At 32.5% G+C, this 22,073-nt stretch overlaps 2 protein-coding genes across 3 annotated transcripts; both read left to right on the forward strand.

Moving 5' to 3' along the window:
• The first annotated feature begins 4,349 nt into the window (after positions 1–4,349).
• On the forward strand, positions 4,350–12,135 carry LOC115977448 (homogentisate phytyltransferase 1, chloroplastic). Its single transcript, XM_031099292.1, has 13 exons — positions 4,350–4,631; positions 5,160–5,207; positions 6,860–7,131; positions 7,269–7,352; positions 7,433–7,507; positions 7,736–7,819; positions 8,218–8,307; positions 8,620–8,721; positions 8,972–9,067; positions 9,239–9,310; positions 9,412–9,507; positions 10,495–10,599; positions 11,831–12,135. The coding sequence occupies exons 1-13, from the start codon at positions 4,577–4,579 to the stop codon at positions 11,870–11,872; spliced, it is 1,221 nt and encodes a 406-aa protein (XP_030955152.1). The 5' UTR covers positions 4,350–4,576; the 3' UTR covers positions 11,873–12,135.
• A 4,809-nt stretch (positions 12,136–16,944) lies between these two features.
• LOC115977449 (probable plastid-lipid-associated protein 4, chloroplastic) lies at positions 16,945–21,843 on the forward strand. 2 transcript variants are annotated; one of them, XM_031099293.1, is made up of 6 exons: positions 16,945–17,392; positions 18,098–18,211; positions 19,305–19,400; positions 20,227–20,301; positions 21,158–21,225; positions 21,513–21,843. In XM_031099293.1, exons 1-6 carry the CDS (start codon positions 17,072–17,074, stop codon positions 21,583–21,585), a joined length of 747 nt encoding a protein of 248 aa, XP_030955153.1. In that variant the 5' UTR covers positions 16,945–17,071; the 3' UTR covers positions 21,586–21,843. The 2 variants fall into 2 exon arrangements, with proteins under 2 accessions (XP_030955153.1, XP_030955154.1); XM_031099294.1 differs by lacking the exon at positions 21,513–21,843 and having other exon boundaries at positions 20,227–20,296.
• Positions 21,844–22,073: the final 230 nt, after the last annotated feature.

A 22,073-nucleotide genomic window follows, 5' to 3' on the forward strand; every position in this document is an offset into this window, starting at 1 on the left:
TGATTCTCAGCCGACCAAAAAAAAAAAGAATTTTAATATATGATATTGGTTTCATAATAATTGATCTTTATAATCAAGTTAAGACATTAATATCTTCTAAAAAAAAAGTTCAAATATTAATAATTGGTTTTTAGTGTAGATGTGGTTTGGATTTCAAACAGCTTATTCCGTTATTTGTTAACAAAAAATTTTACTAGTTGAGTTAACTTGAATTTACTTATATAAAAAATATTTAATTGTCTATGACTCCATATTGAGATGTAGTACATTAGGTCCCCTACTTAAATTCAAACATTTGACTAATAAAAAAAAAGAAAAAGAAAAATGGTATCTTCTCTAAGAATAATATAATGTAATGCATCTAAGATAGTTTACGTAAGTTTCACCCTATATAACCTGTCATTAACTCGTGCAACATGCCAAAAAGTTTGACAATAAATATTTATAGATGATACATGTTTAATTAATAAATAAAAAATTTCCCATAAAAATAAAAAATTATTTATTTATAACTTTAAAAACCAAATTAAATGATATAACTATAATGATGATTTGAAAAAAATATGGACTTTCAAAAACTTAGGTGACAATATTAAAAGAACTCAACAAAAATAAATAAATAAAATTTGGTTCCTTCTAATAATAATAATAATAATAAGAAGAAGAAGAAGAAGAAGAAGTGACATGCATAGTGTGTGGACTGTATGCTTACAAGTATATAAAGACATATTTGTAAATCTAGTTAGCTCAATTTAGAAGTGTCCACGGGTCGGTTCGGGTTGGGTTTGTGCCCAACCCAAAACTGACCCACTTGCATCGGGTGGAAGGTTGTACAACCCACCCGCAAACAACCTTGGGTTGAGTTGGATTGGTCTCCGGTGGACAATGGTTAGGTCAGTTGATATCAGATCTAAGTTACAACTACTAAATTTTCGCCAAATTTATGTTACAACCACCAGATTTTTGCCAAATCGAAGCAAAAACCACCACATCAAGCCTAGATTTGAGTGAAAACTTCCATCTCATCGCTAGATCTAACCAAAAACTACCAAATCTTCACTAGAATATTGTTGGATCTAAACAGATCTAGGTAAATTTAGCCTTCTTTCATGGGTTTCGTCAGGCAAATCGGCTTTATCAGGTTTTGGAGAAGAAAACCCGCCATTCGACCCACTTAAGTTGGTTTTTGGTGGTGAAGACCCATTGCCAACAGTCATCAGTGTCGGGTCGGCTGAGGCAGTTTGGGTGGGTGGGTCGGTTTTTGAGTTCCGGTGGACACCCCTAACTCAATTAGTAAAGTTTATTATTGCCAAAAAAGAGATTTGAGGTTCGAACATATGTATTTCTGTTGATTTCGCCACTAGAATCAAGATTATGGAAATTCGGATGAAGATCTTCCATCTCTCTCTTTTTTCTTTTTCTTTTTTAATTTTTTATTATGGTGATCCTCCATATTTTCTTATAAAATATGTACTTACGGATGTATATCATTCTCAAAAATGATATCAAAATTTTTTTTTTCTGTACATGAAACTACTTGTCTCTTTCTTTTGGGAAAAAAAAAAAATTGTATATGAGGCAAACAAGCTAAAAAAGGGGAAAAAAAAAACTTTGTTAAACCAAGTAATTAGCCAATAGCTTTTTATTAAATACAATTATATGTTAACCAATTTTAGCAAATAAACAAATAAGTTTTGAGCAAAAAGCACTATCTAAATGGACACAACAAATAGGCTTCAATTTAAAAAAAAAAAATTATTATTATTTTTACATCCGTTTTTTCTTTAAATTATTTTTATAGATTTTATTATTATTTAAAAATATTGTTTTTGGAGTTAGTATTTTGAGTAATGGTTGTGTACGAATTGAACATTCATGTCCAACTCTATATACTTCTCAAAAAAAGAAATAAGAAAAAAAAAGTCCAACTCTATATGATGATAGTGGTGCCGTGTAGAGTAGAACCCCAGCAAAAAATTATTTGTCTTGTACGAGGACAAACAATTTATTTGGTTTGGTTGGAGTTGTGCCTTTCATGATTTGAGGTTTACTGGTGTAGTGGTCCACAGACTCCAGATTCTGCTGATTTTTCAGCTTCTGTTCAAACTTTCAACCTTCAATTTATTTGGTTTGGTTGGAGTTGTAATGTGACTCTCATGATTTGAGGTTTATTTGAGGTTTACTGGTGTAGTGGTCCACAGACTCAGATTCTGCTAATTTTTCAGCTTCTGTCAGATTCTGCTATTTATTTAGGCTCCAAGAATTTTTTTAGGGTGTTGTATAATAAATTATATCATCTAATAAAAAGATAAATTTATATATTGACGACAATAATAATATACAAGTAAATACATAAAGTTTACAATTATCATTTTTATATTTTAAAATCGTTGCATAATAGTTTCATTATCAATTCTACAAACTACATCTCTTTTAATTTATACAATTAAGCAATCATTCATCCATTGAATATAGACCAAATTATGAAACAAAATTTAATTTTATTAACATAAAAAAACTGAGGGTGTTCCCAAATTTTTTTTTAAGGGTAGACAAATAATTTTATATATATATATATACACACCGCCCTGGCATTAAGGTGGTGCCTGCCCTTTATTTATTTTTTTTTTTGGCTTCTGTCCTTTTCCTTTGCAAAGACTGACAAGTCTTTTTTGTTCACGTGGTATTATGCATTTCTACCTAAAAAAGAGAAAAAAGAAAAAGAAAAAGAAAAAAAGAGGGCCGCACATCTTAAATTTGTCAATCTGGAATGAAAGTTGTAAAATCCAAATTTAGGAGCAAAATCTAAATTGTGATATGTTAGAGTGTAAAATCTAAACATCCCAAAACTTCAAGGGATAAACTCTAAATTTTGAAATGTTATGGTATAAAATTTAAACACTCCCAAACTTTAAAGGTGTAGATTGTAATTTAACCTACTTTTTATATATAAGAGCAATTTGAATAATTTACATGAGTCTATTACTCACATTATATATATTTTGATAAATACAATAGAATTTGAATACTTCAATTGATTTATTAACCCAAATTCCTTATAAAAGATATCACATCTTTAGTATATAGCAATCACATTAATTAATGTTAGCAAACAATAAGATTTGAATAGCTTAATATATTTTTTTCCAAACAAAAAATCTAGGATATCAAAATAAGAAATTTATCAATTATGCTAAATTGCAACCACATAATTGATAAAATTTTTATTACATACCAATCACATTAATGTTAATTAATAATTATATAAGAAAATTAGTTTATTGGTATAAAATTTAGGAAAATGTTAACAAGTACCGTGTGGTGCTTGTTAAGTTTTTTCTAACGTGGGTCCTATGTAATAAAAAAAATGAGATAAATAAAAGAAAAAGATATAAAAGTACTTATAAATCTGAAAAAATGAATAAAACTACAAAAGAAAAACAAAAAAATTGTCAGAAAAAAAGTCAAAAAAAGTTGTTATTAAGGGCACCTTGTAGTGCTAATTATCACAATCTTAAAATTTATGGTCCCTTTGACATTACCTTATTTTCACCAAAGCTAACTAAAATAGAGGATTTTATTATACACTCTCTACTTTACATTATGTGTGCCTTTGGCACCAGATTAAAAAGCTAATTTTTTTTACTATTTAGCTTATTTTTGCTATTATTCATGAGTCTCATTATACTTTTTGATATTATTTATGAGTCCTACTGTACTATTTTAGTTACCTTTAGCTTTATTTACAATACTTTTAGCAAAAAATTTTCAATTTTAACTAAATAAACTGTTTCCAAACGGACACGATATATATACACTTTTTTTTCAAATTTTTTTTTAAAGAGAGTTTTAATTTATGGCGTCCACTCCTGATGATAGCTCTTTATCATCAGACCAAGACACTAATCAATTTTTGGTGTAAGTGGAGATTGAATCTCAAATTTCTTATACAACCATCAGAGACTTTACCAGTTGAGCTAACTGAACCACATTCAAAAATTATTTTTAAAACACGATTTTAGTTATATTTTGAAACCATGATTTCAGTTAGGATTTTTTTTTAAAATAACTAAATCCTTCAAACTATTTTATTAGTAATGCAACGTTTCAAACTATTTTTGTTTCTAGCAATTTGAGTATGGTAGACTCGATTTTCAAACTCGAGTTTCTCACACTCGATTTTCAAGTGTATTTTTAAATGACAAAATCGAGTCTATTAGACTCGAATTGTTAAAAATGAAAATAATTTGGAAAGTTGTCCAACTAATAATATTGTTTTGGATTTATAGTTATTTAAAAAAAAAATCCTTTCAGTTAAAATCGAAACATGATTTCCCATTTTTAACATAATTTCAGTTCACCTTTCGAACATGTGAGTGAGTGTGTCACCAAAATTGTCCCTTGCCAGTAGAACGCACTAAGAACTCGTTCTTTAATTCTTTACACCAAAAGGGTTGCCTAAGTTGACTATAACTTTCCCATCAATTTGTCATTAAGCTCTGAGAGAGAGAGAGAGAGGTCTGAACTGTGAAGGCTTCAGTGTTTTCTTGTCAGTTTCTTGGTTGAAGAAAGGAGCATGGATTCTATGATTGTTGGGTCCTTCCCCAGACCATCTTCACTTGTTACCAGTGGTATGTTGTACTATCATGTGCTCATTTCATTTCAGTTCAGTTCTTATAGAGTTTATATTAATTTTTGGGGTCTTTGGGTTTCTGGGTTTTAATTCAGATTGCTTAATCTGTATTGCTGCATGCAGTTTTCTCTTGCATCTTCAGCTCTGACACATTTTGGTTCTGTTTTGCTGAAAAAAAGTACTTTGAAATTGTGCTCTGTTCATTATATCTGGGTTTTTTTTTTTTAACCTTTCGTAAAGAAGCTTTCTTTTTTTTTTTTTTGGGGGGGGGGTGTTGTTCTGAGTCTCCTGACTGAAAAAAATTTTATTTTTTATTATTTTGCTGAGTGAGGAGTTGTATCTGTCAACATTTGTGTGTGTGTGTGTTTGAGATATAATATATAGTTTCTTTTTTGAATTGGTTGTGTTCTAGTGGTGTATTTGACTCAACTGAATTGACTCTCTACCTGTTCCATTTCTAGAATTTAGGATTTTCTGTGTTTATTTATATATTTTTGTATAATTAATGTATTATAATAATTGGTAGGTGGGAATGACTGGAAGAGTGACAGAGTCAAGAAGGTTTGCTTTCCAAGTATGATCACCAATCTCTAGAATTTTATTTTGTACACCTTTTGTATAGTTTGATTCTTTGATCCTTTCCAATTCAAAATTTCACTTTTTGTTTTGCTTTTTTATAGTTTTCTCCCCTGTTAGAAAAGGGGAGACATAACTTTGATACCATGTTAGAATTGATGTTGGGAACTTGGGATTATATGAGAGAGAGAGAGAGAGAGAGAGAGAGAGAGAGAGAGAGAGTGGAAGCAGAATTAACATGGTCAAGTGTGACGGGCTACGTCCATAGGAGAAAGCTTTGAGGGTCTACTTCTTTACTATTAAGCTCTGTATGTTACAATGGATCCAATATGGGGTATATATATTAGTAGCCAACCATAGGATTACTTGAAGTTATTAAGAGTAAGAATACTTTCCTTGGAACTTCAAGTAGGTCCTAATACAATGAAGCTAGACTAACAAAGCCAGGGGATATTTGTTTTTGATCATATGTTAATTTTTCTAGCAGCTTTCATTTTTTTGGCCTTCCTTTTGTCTTTGTAGCACTTTCAATTTAAACATATGCATATATCATTTTATTTTCTTTGTGCAGTACCATGCCATCTTAGCCAGCCTTATTTTTATTTTACCCTTTTTGAGACTATCTTTTACTCAAGTCATGAAAGCATTTATTTCTAATCTTGTACAAGGTGGCCACTTATGCATCTACAACAACAACCAAGCCTTAGTCCCAAAATTTGGGGGTTGGCTATGGATTCTCAATAGACTAATCAGGGCCAGCCACATGTATTCTAATCTGTCATTGTATTCTACTCGAATTTCATACTTTTTGTTACCTCTTTAATTGAAATTTTGTTTCTTATTACTTCAATCAATCTTATTTAAGTTTTCCTGTAGCTTTTTTTGTTCCCTTGACTTGAATTAACTCACTTTTCCTCATTGGTGCATTCATTGCTCTTCTCTCCATGTGATCAAACCATCTCAAGTGATGTGGTCACTTATGCATCTGATTATCTTAATTTTTTCATTTTAGCTATGCTTCATCTTATCAGCATATTTCATTCAATACAATTATTCTTGGCAGGCTTAGTGGTGGTGGTGGTGTTGTTCTAAAACTGTCCTTATATGATAGTAATTTTTGGATCTGATAATGATTACAATGCACTTCCCCACTTCATCCATTATGATACTAGTCTATGAGCAGTGTATTCTATAATATTTATTTCTTATTAATGACTAATCAAAGTTACCATATGATAACTTTTAGGCACACCTTTGACATTGTTGACTAAAGCTTTACCCAATTGTAACTTGTGATAAAGGGGCATTGAAGATTTCAATTTAATTTGTTCTGCTGCAGCAACTCATGTTTCTAAACTTTTATTATCAAGACCTTTTCACCTACACCCCAATTTTTTAAGAAATTACTTTAAACTAAAAGGGTTGGTCATTTATTTATTTATGTGATTTGTCTATAGCAATAAGGAATCTGTTGTTAGAAAAGTTAAATGGTGGGAAGTTCAGGAGATTGGACATGCATGTGGCAGTGTGCTCTTGTAGAATCTCTTTTTGCTTCTTTATTTTATACTTAATCTATAATTTATCTTTTTTAGTCTCTGTCAGGAAGATATTACCATTCCAGTTCTGTAATTGTTGATTCTTATGTAACAGTCAAACTTTCAAGATTTGGAGCATGGAACAGCCTGGATAGATGCTTGCTGGTCAGGTCTCAGCATCATCTTTTGAAGCCTCCTATCAAAGGCTTTGAGGAAAGAACTACCTTCTACAAGAGACATAATAGAAAGTTCCTAGTGAATGCAGCCTCTGGACAGTCTCTTGAATCTGAGCCTGGAGCCTATAAACCAAAAAGCGTCTGGGACTCTTTCAAAAATGCCTCAGATGCTTTCTACAGATTTTCACGGCCACATACAGTTATAGGCACAGTTAAGTTTAAAGTTGATGGTATAAATTGCAACAAATTGTGCTTGCAATTGTTTAGTGAATCAATTTCATTTGATTTTTTTCCTTCATTTTTCTTTTCCATTTATGGCAAGACCTCACCTTACTTTTTGGTAAGCAGGCATTAAGCATAGTCTCAGTGTCTCTCCTTGCAGTCGAGAAGCTGTCAGATATATCTCCATTGTTTTTCACTGGGGTGTTGGAGGTGATGCCTCAAGAATCTTTTTCAACTTGAACAGTCCATTGAAAATGTTTATAATCTTTTTAACTTTGCCTTGCTTTCAGGCTGTGGTTGCTGCACTCTTTATGAATATTTACATTGTTGGTCTGAATCAGTTGTCTGACATTGATATAGACAAGGTAAGCTTTGTGAATGAATCTTACTGGCAGAGCATTGCAATGAATGTAGTAATAAATAAATAAAACAAAATTATGCTGTCTAAGGACATAGAAAGGTATTATTGTCTCAGTCTAAAACTGCTTGGCGGGGTCTGATCATATGGTGTAACTAGGATGGAGTTCTCTCCTATCCTCACTTTATATTTGTGGATTTCAAATTGTAATTTTATATGGCATGTTTCATTGCAGGTTAACAAACCATATCTTCCATTAGCATCAGGAGAATATTCAGTTGGAACTGGTGTCATGATTGTGACGTCTTTCTCCATTCTGGTATTAATAATTTGAATCAGTCCTCTTAGCTGTTTAAGATGCAATAATATACTTGAATTTATACTTAATTTAGTGAGATATAGCTTTGATTTTGTGTGTTTTGCATGCAGAAGATGAAATTGGACTTGATTAATCAACATTTATTTATTTTGGATAGATTAGTCAACATTTATTTAGTTAAACTAATTGCTAGTGCATCATTTGAATAAGACAGCAAGCTATTAGATATAATATTTCAAGGAAATAGGTTCAATAATAAATATATTTTTAAATCTAATACTCCATTTGCTAGAATACTCATATGCTTTTTCATTTTTTTGATAAGTAAAACTCTATGCTTTTTCTGATAATTCAATTATTCATTGACTGAATGTATTTACTCCTTTCTTTTTCAACAGAGTTTTTGGCTTGGATGGATTGTTGGTTCGTGGCCATTGTTTTGGGCTCTTTTCATCAGTTTTTTACTTGGAACTGCCTATTCAATCAATGTGAGTTGGTTTTTCTCACAAATAAGTCATTGGGAACCCACATAGGCTCATGTAGCTGTATAATTAAGTATGTATTACTCATATTGTTGTTAAGTTATAGTAGTAGTTGTATTTGGAAAGTTAAGATGATAGTTTGATATGATGGTATATTAAATAAAATTTGATTCTGAGATGATGATATTTGAATTTCTTTCTATATTAGCCCCATTTTTTCAGTTGTTGCATATTGGAAAAATTGATATAGATGGTAATATATTAGACAACGTTCCTTTTCTGACCTGATGTTCTTGTGGAAATCTTCGATCACTGTAGGTGCCACTATTGAGATGGAAGAGATTTGCAGTGGTTGCTGCAATGTGCATCCTAGCTGTGCGGGCGGTGATTGTTCAACTTGCATTCTTTCTGCACATTCAGGTGAATTATTATTCTTTCAATTCTGTGTATCTTTCCGCTGTTTCAATTCAGGATATATGTGGTTCATTACTCAAAACAATAATATCAGAGTGTAATGAACTTTAACTCTCTGACATGGGTGTCAGGGCCAAAAAATGGTGTCCGACATGCATGTGTCAACTTATAAAAAAATTGGTAAAACTGGATCATCTTCTGTACATTGTCTGATGCGCTTCTGTGTTTGAGTACTAATGCATGTCACCATTTCCAGACCCATGTGTACAAAAGACCTGTTGTCTTTTCTAGGCCGCTGATTTTTGCAACCGCATTCATGAGCTTTTTTTCAGTTGTGATCGCATTATTTAAGGTAAACTCTATAGCTTGCCATTTTAAGAATGGTGGACTAGTGGAATATAGTTCATTCTTGTGAGTTTGTGATTTTTTTTTTTTTTTGGTGGGATACGACATATGCAGTTCTTGTAAAATTGAAGAATTATATTCAGTTTTAACTTTTAACCTTATGCTGGATTTTGTGTAGGACATACCTGATATTGATGGAGATAAGATATATGGCATCCGCTCCTTTTCAGTACGTTTGGGTCAACAGCGGGTTAGTTTTTGACATCAAAATGTTCCTAAAGTTCAGAATCATGTACAGGATTATAATTGTTAATTTATATGGTTTGGTTGTGCCTACTTTACCTTGGCCAGGTATTTTGGATTTGTATTTCACTACTTGAAATGGCTTATACCGTTGCCCTTTTAGTGGGAGTAGCATCTTCCAGCCTCTGGAGTAAACTCCTCACGGTAATTTTTTCATTTTCTATATCTCTTTTTTTTTGGGTGGGGGGTTTAAGTTTCTTGATGTACAGAATACATAATGGGCATGCACAATCTTCATTCCTCTAGAGTCTATTGCATGACTCAAATTCTCTTTTATCTTTTCTTTTAAAAGATAAAAAGGATGCAAGCTTTAAGAAAATATGGCTAAACTGCAGTAGCTCATGTAAATACAATGTAACTGAAAAGATTAATGGTGATAAGTATGCTGCATGATTTTTTTTTTTTTTTGTTGGCTTGCGTAGTATGTCTTCATTATGTAAACTATCTATCTTTTTTGGTTGTATTTCTTCTTAAGCCATTGTAAATATACAACCACTTAATTGCCCTGTTTGGTTACTAGTCCAAAGAGCTCAGTTTGTATGATACTAGGTTACACACTTGCACATTAAAACAAGTACCTGCTAGGCAGCTACTATACCATGAATTTTTTTATTTAATTTTTAATATATATATTAGGGAGTACTGTCCTCCTTTGAAGTTCTTACTGGATATCATTGGAAAATGACACTTGAAAGCATTCAGAAAAACTATTTACTCCAGTTTGGATGGGTATTAACTTCACTATTAGACAGTAGAATGGCTTTCTCAATTTTTTTGCCCTTGGTTTTACATGGAGAGTGAGTAACAATATGTTGTGTGTGTATTCAAATGAGATTTACTTTTGTTACGATTTGCTTTGTTGATAAATTTTAGGAAGTTGAAGGGTTTTTTTTTTTTTTTGGACAAGTATTTATTTAGAAATAAAACTATCCAAAGGCAAATTGAGCTTATGATTTAGTGATAGATTGGTTTGTTATGTTTTTAAGTGATATTCATTTCTGGTGGTTTCTATCATTACTTAGATTGATTCATTTTCAAGTAAGATTCACTTTTGTTTTTTCGATCCTTAATTGATTGAACCATATGCTAAGATCCAAAATGTTGGTATTTTCTCTCTTTTCATTGATTTAGGTTGTGGGACATACAATATTGGCTTCAGTACTCTGGAATCGTGCCAAATCTGTTGATCTGAAAAGCAAAGATGCAATCACTTCTTTTTACATGTTTATTTGGAAGGTAACTCAGGCTTTTATTTTATCAACGATTCAGACACTTCTATTTGTTCTTGTGGAGAAGGCCCTTTGTATGCTTGACTACAGAAATAGAATAATCCTAATTTTATGTACGTTTGCTATACACTAAGAAATGTTGTCAAACATAATTTTGGGGTACTAGCATTTTCTCTCAAGACCTCATTTTTCAATCATGAATTCAACAGGCGTAGGGCTGGCAAAAGGTGAAAATTATCGAAACCTGGTTGCTACTTGCTATATCCATAAGACTAAATGCTACCCAAACTTTATAGTGATTAACTGAACCTAATTTAAAAAAATTTGATATTTTATTTTTACATATCATTGTAAGACATTTTGCTTGAAGTAATCTGATGTTGACTATTGGTGCACTTGGTCCATTATTGAGTGGGCATGTGTCCATCCAAATTTGACTTTGCTCAGACCTGCTGGAACTTGGACACATTGCCAACTTTATATAGTCGACAGTTTTGGTTTCATGTGTTTAGTTATCTGTTGGAAATTGTTCCAAGTTTCTATTTGGACTTGATTACGTGTTTGACTTTCCTTGGTGCAGAAGAAATGTTGACTTGGTTACTTTTTTGGGGTTGTTTCTTTGTGTGGAAGGAAAGTCTATTTCTTGTCAAAGAACTAATTGGAATTTCTTATCCAACGAGGAATAGAATTTGTCAACATAGTAAACGATTTAATGGCCATGGGCCTAGGGTCCTTGTATATCAGAAGAAGAGAAAACTCTTAAGAGGAGGTCTCTTAGGAGAAGAGAAGACTCTTACAAGAGAAGTTTCTCTTGATAGAGGAGAAAATTCTAGAAGAAGAGTAATTTGATAATTCTTTTGAGGTTGAAAGAATAACCATGAGTGATCTATGAAACAGAGCTTGAGTGTAATCAATTTGATCCCTCTCTGTGGAGATAGATTGCTTGTCAAACCACGTAAATTCTTGTGTTCTTTGTGTGTATACTTGCTGTTTTATTTTTGTCTTTACTGTTCTTTGTTCAAATCCTTTAGTGCTATTCAACAAGATGTGGTATTAGAGCTTCCATTATCACACGTGGTATCACAGCCTATGGGGATAGTGCCATAGTGGTACAAGAGCTTCCGACATTGCACAACATAATCACTTAGAATTTACCTTAGAAATGATTCAATTTCTCTTTGTTACATATTCAAACTTTACATTTTGATACTTGTCTGATAGCTATTTTCTACTTGCAGCTCTTCTATGTTGAGTACTTATTGATACCGCTTGTGAGGTGAGGATGTGGAACAGAGTTGAGAAAGGTTTAATTGAAGTGATTTGTGCTTTCAAACTTTTATTGCGGATGTATATTCCTTGGACTCAAATCTGTTTTAGTGGATATCATGTTCAAGAATTTGTCAAATGCACTTGTAAAAAAAGTTCATTACCATTCTGTGATCGCATTATCTGTTCATTTTGTTAAACTGGTGTAGTAGTTTGAGACTACCCTTAACAGGCTGCCCTTAACAAAATGCAAGCAAGCATTGTACATAACTTTTGCCGCATCAGGGTAACTTCCATGGTGGCAACTGTTAGGTGGGGATCCCACTATATTACAAGATTATTTCGTTTTAGAAAAATTCATCTAGAATAGCTAAATTTTAAAAAGGGTTGGCCTTAAATTCTATGAAAATCTAGACAACATTTATTTTCACTATGAGTGATACAGAATCTTTCTGATATGGGGCAATGCTTAGACACCTAGTTTACTTGATACGGTGAACTGATTGTCTCCTGTTCCAAAATACTTCTCTTGCAAACTACTTGTATTTGCAGTCAAGTAAGATGGAAGCCGAGACCTCTTACTTAGGAGGCTTTTATTTTATGAATAAGCATAATAAAGGTTTTTTAGTTTATAGAATTTTGCAGGAGAGAATCACAAGAAATTTTCAGATAAAGCTAGGCATGAAAGTGTTTTAATTAATAACTTTATGCCTTGTGTAAGGCCTCAGTTCCCTGCATGGTCTATCAAGCAAAAAGTTCCCTTCATGTTCTCAATCCCCGCAAAAAATTGGTGGCTTTAGAGATGGGGGGTATTTTAGTGGATATTCTGTATACTTCTTCTTCTTCTTCTTCTTCTTTTTTTTTTTTTTTTTTTTTTTTTTTTTTTGATAACAGAAAAACTCTGTATAGTTCCTTCTGTCCATTAGTTGGTACTTGCCTTTGATTTAGTCTCTTTCCCAACTTGAGAGAAATTTATTTTTTATTTTTTTTAAAGCATTATTTATCCCAAGAAAGGTAGATCTTTAGAGAGTGTCCCAACTGGCAACCAATCCTGTTGGAGACAAGCTGAAAGGGTAGAAGGAAATACAGGGGATCCAAGCTTCTTTTGAATAGAGAAGGTGCATGTCCATGACTGGTTGTTTCAACCGAGCTTTTTCTTCCTTTTTAATCTTTTTGTGGATATTCACAAATTTAACAAGAAACTTTCACTAGTAGATATTGCCACAGATTTTCAAGAAATAAATTCCATTAATTGTATGTGCATGCATGCAAGCCAAATACATATTATACATGGATTGATAGGCATCATCACACCTAGAAGTGATCCCATTATCTATTATTGATCTAGAAGCTCCAGGAAAGTCTCCTTAACATACCATCCATTCTCTAACTTCAAACTATTTGGATGGTTGAAATGATAGCCTCCCCTTAATAAAATGTGAATGTCTTTGTATTTAATAAATCATTTTTTTTTTTTTTCAAGAAGGAAAAATTAGAAATCCATCATGAGAATGGCACATATAAACTAAACAAACAAAAATATATATTTCAGCTTTCAGGATGTTTCCTATTGGATATTACATAGCATCTTCTAGTTTTTCCAACTCTTCCTTCATAGCATCTTCAAGCTTTGAGATTTCACTTTGTTAGTATCTTAGAATTAACAAACAGGTGGCAGAGTTGGCCAATAGAGAGGCTGAGGTGAAGGATATTCATCAGTCTGCAAATGTTTGGGTTTGAAAGGTGGATGGATGTCCCGGCAGAGCCTTGTTTCCTAGCAATCCTTGCCCCTAAGTTCTTTATGAAGATTAGCTTGGATAACAGGCAGAGCACTTTGAATCTTGTACTCTTTTGTTGTGCTGTTTTGGTTCCTTCGTTTCAATGTACGAAAAAAGAATGGCAAGACAGCTTTTTTTGTTGGTGTTTTAAAAGTAGTAGAAATCGTGTTATGTAGTATCATCTGAGCCATTCATTATAAAATGAAGAGTCAAGATTAAAAGAAATTCATGTGGTAGAGTACCCTAAGAACTTTAGAGAATCTTAATCTTTGTTAGTCACCATTAGGTTAATCTGTGTCGGTGTGTCGTATTTTCCTTTTTTCAAAAGCATGAAAAGTGGGGCATGGTTAAACACTAAAGTAAAAAATAACATAAAAAGTGGATCATGGTTAAACACTATAAGGTCAAGAGTGAATGTAGGAAGCTGATAGAATTTTCAGCAAAAGTTACTACATGCATTATTAATCATATACATATCCTCCAAAACAATCATGTAGTCCAGTCCGCACTATAATTTGAAGAAAGCAAAGCAATATCAAACAAAACTTCAAGGCAGGAGTTATGTCCTACTGAACTCTTTCCAAGAACGTGGAAAGTGGGCTAGGCTTGAAGACCAACGCTGCAAGGTGGCTTATTGGTTAGGGCTTTGGCTAACAAGAACTCGTTTACTAAGTGTCTTGGATTTGAGTCACCCCTTTCCTGCTAATGAGCGTGTTGGTGTCAATCTCCCTTCCAGCTGCCTTGGGCATGCAATTGCCCTATTCCCTACGCATTTTCATTTTACCCAAAAAAAAAAAAAAAAAAAAACTTCAGTTAAGATACTAAGCAAATAACTACTTAACTTTAAATTATTTATGTTGCAACTTTTTTATCATAAAATTTATAAATAATAAAATTCAGAAATAATTATATGATAAAATTAAAGAAATGATATTGTTTTCTTTAAAGCTTTAGACGCACAAATTGTTACTATATGGTTTAAAATTGTAATAATTTAATAATTTTATGTGTCTATCAAAAACTGATATAAATTGTACTTGAGTCTTATTGAATTATTAAATTTTTTTATTGAAAATTATAAGTGGAATTTTGACTATGAAAAAAAAAAAATACAATACAACTTATTCAGATATTATAAAATCTAGCAAATAAATACAATATAATATTTATAAATATACTATATTTTTATGGGTTTTCACAAGTGGTATTTTATTATACAAATTCGCCTTAAGTATTATAAATAAAGATTATAATGTATGTGTTGTTCTTGTCCATATGCTCGTATAAATCTACATATGTTTGTGAGAATATAAAAATGTATGTCTAATAGTTATAAATTTCGCCGTTGTGAACTTAAGTTCTGGCTTCTCTACTTGGTCTGGGGTACGTGTCGCATATATGGACAGAAAATGAAATAGTTTGATGATACTCCTTTTATATGAACCTAATTAAATTTTTTATTTTTTATTTTTACATATCATTGTAAGACATTTTGCTTAAAGTAAATCTGATATGGACTCTTAGTGCACTTGGTCCATTATTGAGTGGGTGTGTGTCCATCCAAATTTGACCTTGCTCTTGCTCAGACCTGCTAGAACTAGGACACATCGCCAACTTTACCTAGTCAACAGTCTTGCTAGGATGCACGGACACGAATACGGGTATGGGTACAATACGGCGATATGAGCAATTTTTGAAAAATTATAACATGATACGGTAGATAGGATCCTGTTATGACACAAATATAACATGGTTACAGCACACCAAATGAAGTGTCCGTACTTCCTAACAGTCTTTGTTACATGTGTTTAGTATTTGTTGGAAATTGTTTCAAGTTTCTATTTGGACTTGATTACCTATTTGGCTTTACTTGGTGTGGAAGAAATGTTGACATGGTTACTTTTTTTTTGGGGAGGGGGGGGGGGTTCTTTGTGTGAAAGAAAAGTCTATTTTTTGTTAAAGAACTAACTGAAATTTCTTATCCAACAAGGAATTGGATTTATCAACATAGTAAAGGGTTTAATGGCCATGGGCCTAGGGTCTTTGTATATGGGAAGAAGAGAAAACTCTTAAGAGGAGGTCTCTTAGGAAAAGAGAAGACTCTTACAAGAGGAGTTTCTCTTGATAGAGGAGAAAATTCTAGAAGAAGTATAATTTGATAGTGGATTAAAAAGGGTTGGCCTTAAAATCTATGAAAATCTAGATAACATTTATTTTCACTATGCGTGATATAGAATCTTCCTGACATGGGTCAATGCATAGAAACACAACAAAATTTTCAGAGTAAAAAGTGTTTTAATTAATAACATTACGCTTTGTATAAGGCCTCAGTTCCCTTCATGTTCTCAATACCACCCAAAAATTGGTGGATTATGGGTGATGGAAACAGAATTATATAACTCAATTGCCACCCCATCCAAACAACCTCTTAGAGATTGGGGGTATTTTTAGAGGATATTCTGTATAGTCCCCTTTGTCCATTAGTTGGCGCAGACAAGCCTTTGATTTAGTGTCTCCCAATTTGAGATTTTTTATTTAGTTTTTTTAAAGCATTATTTGTTCCACTCCCAAGAAAGGTCTTAATAAAGCTAACGATATTTTGGGAAGAATAATAATTCTTCTGAATAAACCAAATCTGGAGACCTCACATTTTCTATAAATGTTATCAAATTCCTAATAAAATCAAACGTACATAGTTATATTCCTAGATTTTGGATACTTTACATACTGTTTGTTTCAAGGGAAAACCCTTTGTAAAAATAGTTTTTCTCATTTTCTTATGTTTCGAGTATCCAAATTCATCTCGATGATCAAACTTAAGGATCAAAATAAAAACAACTTCAAACTCTAAGCCAAAAGTAATTTAGTCAATCATAAGTGGTTGATGTAATGGTTCCCAAGACTTCATAAGATACACTAGATCTTTGGTTTAAAACTCTTAACCATCATCTTGGGGTAACCCCAAGGTCCTCAAGGGATATTCATTGACTTGTGTGATTGTGAGTAATCTAAGTAAAGTAGTAGGTCATACAAGGCAAAAAATGATAAATTGTTGATAACTCACAGTCGCATAAGTCAACAAATTGTAAAATTGAGTGTGTAATTGGTTGTATCTCTAGAATTACTCATTCTAGAGAAATTACACAACCAAAAAATAATCACATGCTAGAAGAACTCCTTAGAAAAAAAAAAAAAGTGACGTAGTTCAAAATTAAATTAGAAAAATGAAAAACCATAGTATGATGACTGGCAAGTGGCAACCATTGATTCCATGGATGTGTAAATTCAACTGCTTCTCATTTCTCAACCGACACAACCAACTTCTAAAAGCCAATCCAATTTCTGAACCGACTTCTAAAAGCCAATCCATATTATCATTAAACAATAACACATGCACAGCCACTCTCAACTCTATGCACTGTAAAGACCATATCCATGGCCTTATCTTTTCATTCTCATTCAATATTCCTCACCACCACTCAGTCCCAAACCTCTTCAAATCCCAACTTCCTCTCCTTTCATCATCAACATGCTCCTACTACTACCTTTCACTACTTCCGAGCTTCCAAACCGACCACCCACAAGCTCTCAGCCCCCACTGACACTGAGAAATGGAGAGCCAAAGTTTCATTCTTTCCTGCTTTCTTGAACAAACGCAAAGATGCTATGACCCTCAAGGAGGAGCTTCTCGAGGCCATTGCCCCTCTTGATCGAGGTGCAGATGCCACTGCCGAAGACCAGCAAGTGGTTGATCAGGTTTGCTTTGTTATGCTCTAATTTCTCTCTCAAAATTCAATCTTTATGATGACCCAGATAATGGTTCTACCTTGTTTGAGATTATATGTGCACAGCTAACTGAGAGTTTTTAGGTTGCTAACATTTGTGCTATTTCAATTTCATATCAGTGAATATATGTGTAATTTAGTGTACAAGATTTTGAAGTCTGGAAATCAAAGCATATGTCAGTTTCATGCCTGCCTGATATGATATACTAAAGCATTTATGTAGTTTGATGGATTTACTTCTTATAGAAAATGGGTGGCAACTTAAGGTTATAGTTAAAACTTGGAAAAAACTTTAGATATGGTTCCTTAGGTACTATACCTTAATAAGTTCCCTAATTGAATTCAACCACATGGCTGTGTTGCTATGACCAATACAACAAAAACAATATTATCTTTTTCAAGGACGATTAAAACAATATTAGTAGATGGACCAACCTAGGGTTGTTATTCTACATAATGTTCTTTGGCGATAGAATTCTAGTAGGAAAATGCACAAACTTTCATTGGTGTATTTTATAAGCTATGAATATATTATGATTAGTCTTTAATCCCAAAACATATGGGCTAACTTTTTTATTTTATTTTTTATTATCAGTAAATGGATTAACCTTAATTACTGATGTCTATGCAGTATCTGCATCATTTTGTTTGATTCTTTGAAATTATTTTTAAATAGATTGCACGGAATCTTGAAAAAGTTAGCCCAATAAAGGAAACACTCAAATCTAATTTACTCAACGGCAAATGGGAGCTTATATACACTACTTCAAGCTCGATTTTGCAAACCCAGGTAAACTTTATTTTCTATCTCCATAGCTATTATGTGTCTTCCTTGAGGCATCAACAGTCTTTTATAAAAAATTTCCATAATTGTGATGTCAAGCATATGTGTAGTACTTTTAATGTAAGGCGGCAACTTATCAACATACATTCATTTCATAGTTGGCTTGCTTAATCATAAAACTCCTTGTTATTACATGAGGTGATTACAACTGCCTTTCTTAAATGAGGGGACTAATTGGTTAGATAAAGTTATTCAAATAGAAAATCACCCAAAATTTGGCTTAAAGACTTTCCCTTTGTAGTGTATTTTTGTTTGCTTAATCAAGCATGATTTACCAAAGATTTTTCTACAATCCCTACAGAACTAAACAAATTGTCTTAATCTTAACAACCTGTCATGACATATGAAGCACTACAGATCAGACATTACTTATACTACCATAGTCAAAAATACTTTTCTTGGAACTCTTGCCTTTGAGAGTGTTAAAACCCGCCTGTAGTATAGAAGAAAAAAGAAAAGTACTCTAAAAATGCCTCCTCATTTAAGGCTTTGTAACTAGCAATTTAAGTATCAGTCTCAGTATTAGTTTGACTAACTTACAGGGAGATTTTCTTGAGAAAACTTTTTAAAACCAAAAGCTGTCTTCCCTACATCCCTCACTTCCCACAGATGCAACCAAACTTTCAAGCTCTTTCTTATGAATAATCTCAAAATGTGATATAGTTTAGTTCTGTAATAATTTCTTGGTGTGTGAATTAAAAAGAAAACAAAAAGTTCTAAGCACAAACGAATGCATTCAAATTCACAAAAAAGGAAGAACAAGAACAAGAAACAAAAGCCAAACTGATTGGGTTTGTTTTGTCTTTACTCTTAACTGTTCTATATGGGGGGCTTAGTTAAATCTAGTTCTGCATTCCTAATCATTTCTTGGTCCTATTATATGTTTTGAATTGATAGAAAATCACTATGCTTACTCTTTGTTTATTTATATGCTCTGTTTTCTTTTGAGATAAAAAGACAGAATTTAAAATTGGAAATCTTCACTTTTACATTTTGGTCCTGTAAATTGCAATCACTTGAAAAATCAATGTCATGACAGAGACCCAAATTTCTGAGATCACGTGCAAACTACCAAGCAATTAGTTTGGATACACTTAGGGCCCAGAATATGGAGTCTTGGCCATTCTTCAACCAGGTATATTCAACTTGTTTTGTAATTGTATTTAACTTCTGATTTCTTTTCCCTCCTTTTGTGTGTGGACCATGATAATTACTAGAAGCATAAAAAATGTGTTTTATTATTCTCAGTTGCTCTGACTAAAATCTTTTTGCTGACCTTATACCCTGTAAACTATGATCCTTCTTCTTATATTAAGAAATCACTAGCATAAGGCAAGAGAATTTACGACCAGTGAGATATCAAATGCAAAGCCTTGCATAATATTTGATGATTGATTACCTAGATCTAAGATTAAATATGTGATACTGACCCTCTTTATTTCACATGGATTCTTCAATCCTTTTGCTGAAGTTCTTTTTCTATTATTATTGCTTCTTTTCTCTAGCATATGTTGTTACATAGCTAAAGATACTTAGTTAATAATGGAATGAGAAGGTGAAAATGTTAATGTTATCTGTATTTAGAGGCTTTAAAGTTTCTCCTAATTGATTGCTCTTGGCACGAATAGCAGGCTATTGTTGTCATAATGGTTTAGTTAGTCTCACACTTGATGGTTTTGCGTGAACTTTGACCTAACTATCATTTGCAGTGTGTCAGTTGCATGTTTTGCTGATTTGGCTTCTAGAAATTCCCAATGCCATGCTTAGACTTTGTTTTTTTTTTAATCCTGCAACACTGACAAGATGATGTTGAACCAAGCATTTCTAACTCTACACTCACTTTTGCAGATGCTAACATATCAAATTAATAGTTCTATACTCTTCAGTTCGTGGGAGAATTTAAAGACTTGTGAATTTTTGCATTTACCCACTGCCTGCCAAATTTTATTGATGTTTTGTAGGTAACAGCTGATTTAACACCTCTTAATGCAAGAAAAGTGGCTGTAAAGTTTGATTATTTCAAAATTGCAGGTCTGGTAAGTATTCTTGTTACATTTTCTTGATTTTATGAGAGACCACTTGGACCTCTCACCATTCAATGGTTGGTAGTCCTCCCCCTAAATCTCTTGTGTCAGCAGGGAAAAATCTAGAATTTCTTCTGGAGAAAAAAGAAAAAAGAAAAAAGAAATCTCATGTTTCTAGCACAACAATCTAGAGATTTATTGTAATATTAAAATGTTACATATCTTTCATGTGCTAATTTTTTTCTGGTAAGTGCCTTTTGTAGAATAGGCCAAAACTTAATTGTTAGATAGTGTCAAACAATCTACTGCATTCAAAATCTCTCTTCTGAAGTACTTGTGAATTTAGATGGCATATATATGTTAATTATTTTATTGGAGGATGTTCACCTTTTCGATGAAGGTTTATTCTAGTCTTATATTTTCTCAAACTAAGTGTACTCTTTCATTTTAAAGTGTGAATTAGTACCTGTATCAATACATAGAAATCACAGAATAGGCAGAGCTTATTTCAAAAGTTTTTAGCCCTACATGCAGCGATGTATCCATTGTCCATACAAAAAGGATGGAGTTAAAATTTTTATATTTCACACAGAGTAATATTGAAAATGATTGAGATAGTTTGGTCATGTGCAACAAGAACCTATAATTATCCTATTGAAGTATTGTGGGAACCAATGGTGGCTTATCACTTGTGATTTAATAATAGGCATCTGTTAGGCAGGACAAAATGTGGAAACACACACACACACACATTGAGCTTCATTTGCTCCATAATGACACGTCTGCCTAAATAAAGCACGTGCACACATCTCTGAATTTCAATTGAGTACTTAGTTACATATATGATTTATTTCATCTTGGTATACAGATACCAGTTAAGGCACCTGACAGTGCTCGTGGTGAATTGGAAATTACGTATTTGGATGAAGAAATGAGGTGAGTTAATGTTTTGTGACATGCTATTCATATAAATTCCATATCCGAAGAATGTGCGATATTGCAACTAACTTCATAGAGTAGAGTGCATGAATTCAATATTCTAAAAGAAGAGAAATGTGTAAGGTTTAATGAGTTATGATTATATCAACAACAAAGGTTTAATGGCTCTTCATTCTTTTGAATATCATTGGCTTCTTTCCAAAGAGTAAGAAAAAATCCAATGCCCTAAATTAGTTTGTCCTTGCACCAGATAAACTAAAATTATGTTTTTCTTATATTGCCAGAGTTTCAAGAGGTGACAAAGGAAACTTGTTCATCCTGAAAATGGTTGATCCATCTTACCAAGTTCCCGCTTGATGTACAAATCACACTGCAGTGTCTATAATCATTTGGCCATCATGCTTTCTTGGTCACGAGATTAGACTGAATTGTACTAGTTCTGCTTAAACACAATTTTGGTCATATTTTCTTGTTATATAAATGTTATAGAAAAATTTTGGGCCTTTATGAGTTTTACTTAAAGGTCCTGGCACATTTCTTTGCTGTACGGAATTTATGGATAGTTCATGGACAGTCAAATTTTGATAAATGATCATTGTGTGTAGTTTATTTCAATAGCTAGAGGAAAGCCAATTTTCAGATGATAAAAGGGTTAGAAAATAGAAATCTTGCCATGTAAGTATGCATTTTTTTTAATAGTAGTTAGCCTAATCAGTTTATCTATGATCAAGATCTACTAGTGGAGAGAAACATTTAAAATATATATATATATATTTTTTTTACTAGATTACAGTTTTGACATCTAAGTGTGGATATTTTCATTTTGGTCCCTTAAATTTGAGATT

This window comes from Quercus lobata, chromosome 2, assembly GCF_001633185.2.
Source record: "Quercus lobata isolate SW786 chromosome 2, ValleyOak3.0 Primary Assembly, whole genome shotgun sequence".
NCBI classification, from domain to species: domain Eukaryota; kingdom Viridiplantae; phylum Streptophyta; class Magnoliopsida; order Fagales; family Fagaceae; genus Quercus; species Quercus lobata.

Coding starts and splice junctions, on each gene's coding strand:
- LOC115977448 (XM_031099292.1), top strand. CDS start 4,577: ATGGATTCTATGATTGTTGGGTCCTTCCCCAGACCATCTTCACTTGTT. Junction 8,308..8,619: donor GAACTGCCTATTCAATCAAT/GTGAGTTGGTTT, acceptor CGATCACTGTAG/GTGCCACTATTGAGATGGAA. Junction 9,508..10,494: donor TCTGGAGTAAACTCCTCACG/GTAATTTTTTCA, acceptor TCATTGATTTAG/GTTGTGGGACATACAATATT.
- LOC115977449 (XM_031099293.1), top strand. CDS start 17,072: ATGGCCTTATCTTTTCATTCTCATTCAATATTCCTCACCACCACTCAG. Junction 18,212..19,304: donor GCTCGATTTTGCAAACCCAG/GTAAACTTTATT, acceptor ATGTCATGACAG/AGACCCAAATTTCTGAGATC. Junction 20,302..21,157: donor ATTTCAAAATTGCAGGTCTG/GTAAGTATTCTT, acceptor CTTGGTATACAG/ATACCAGTTAAGGCACCTGA.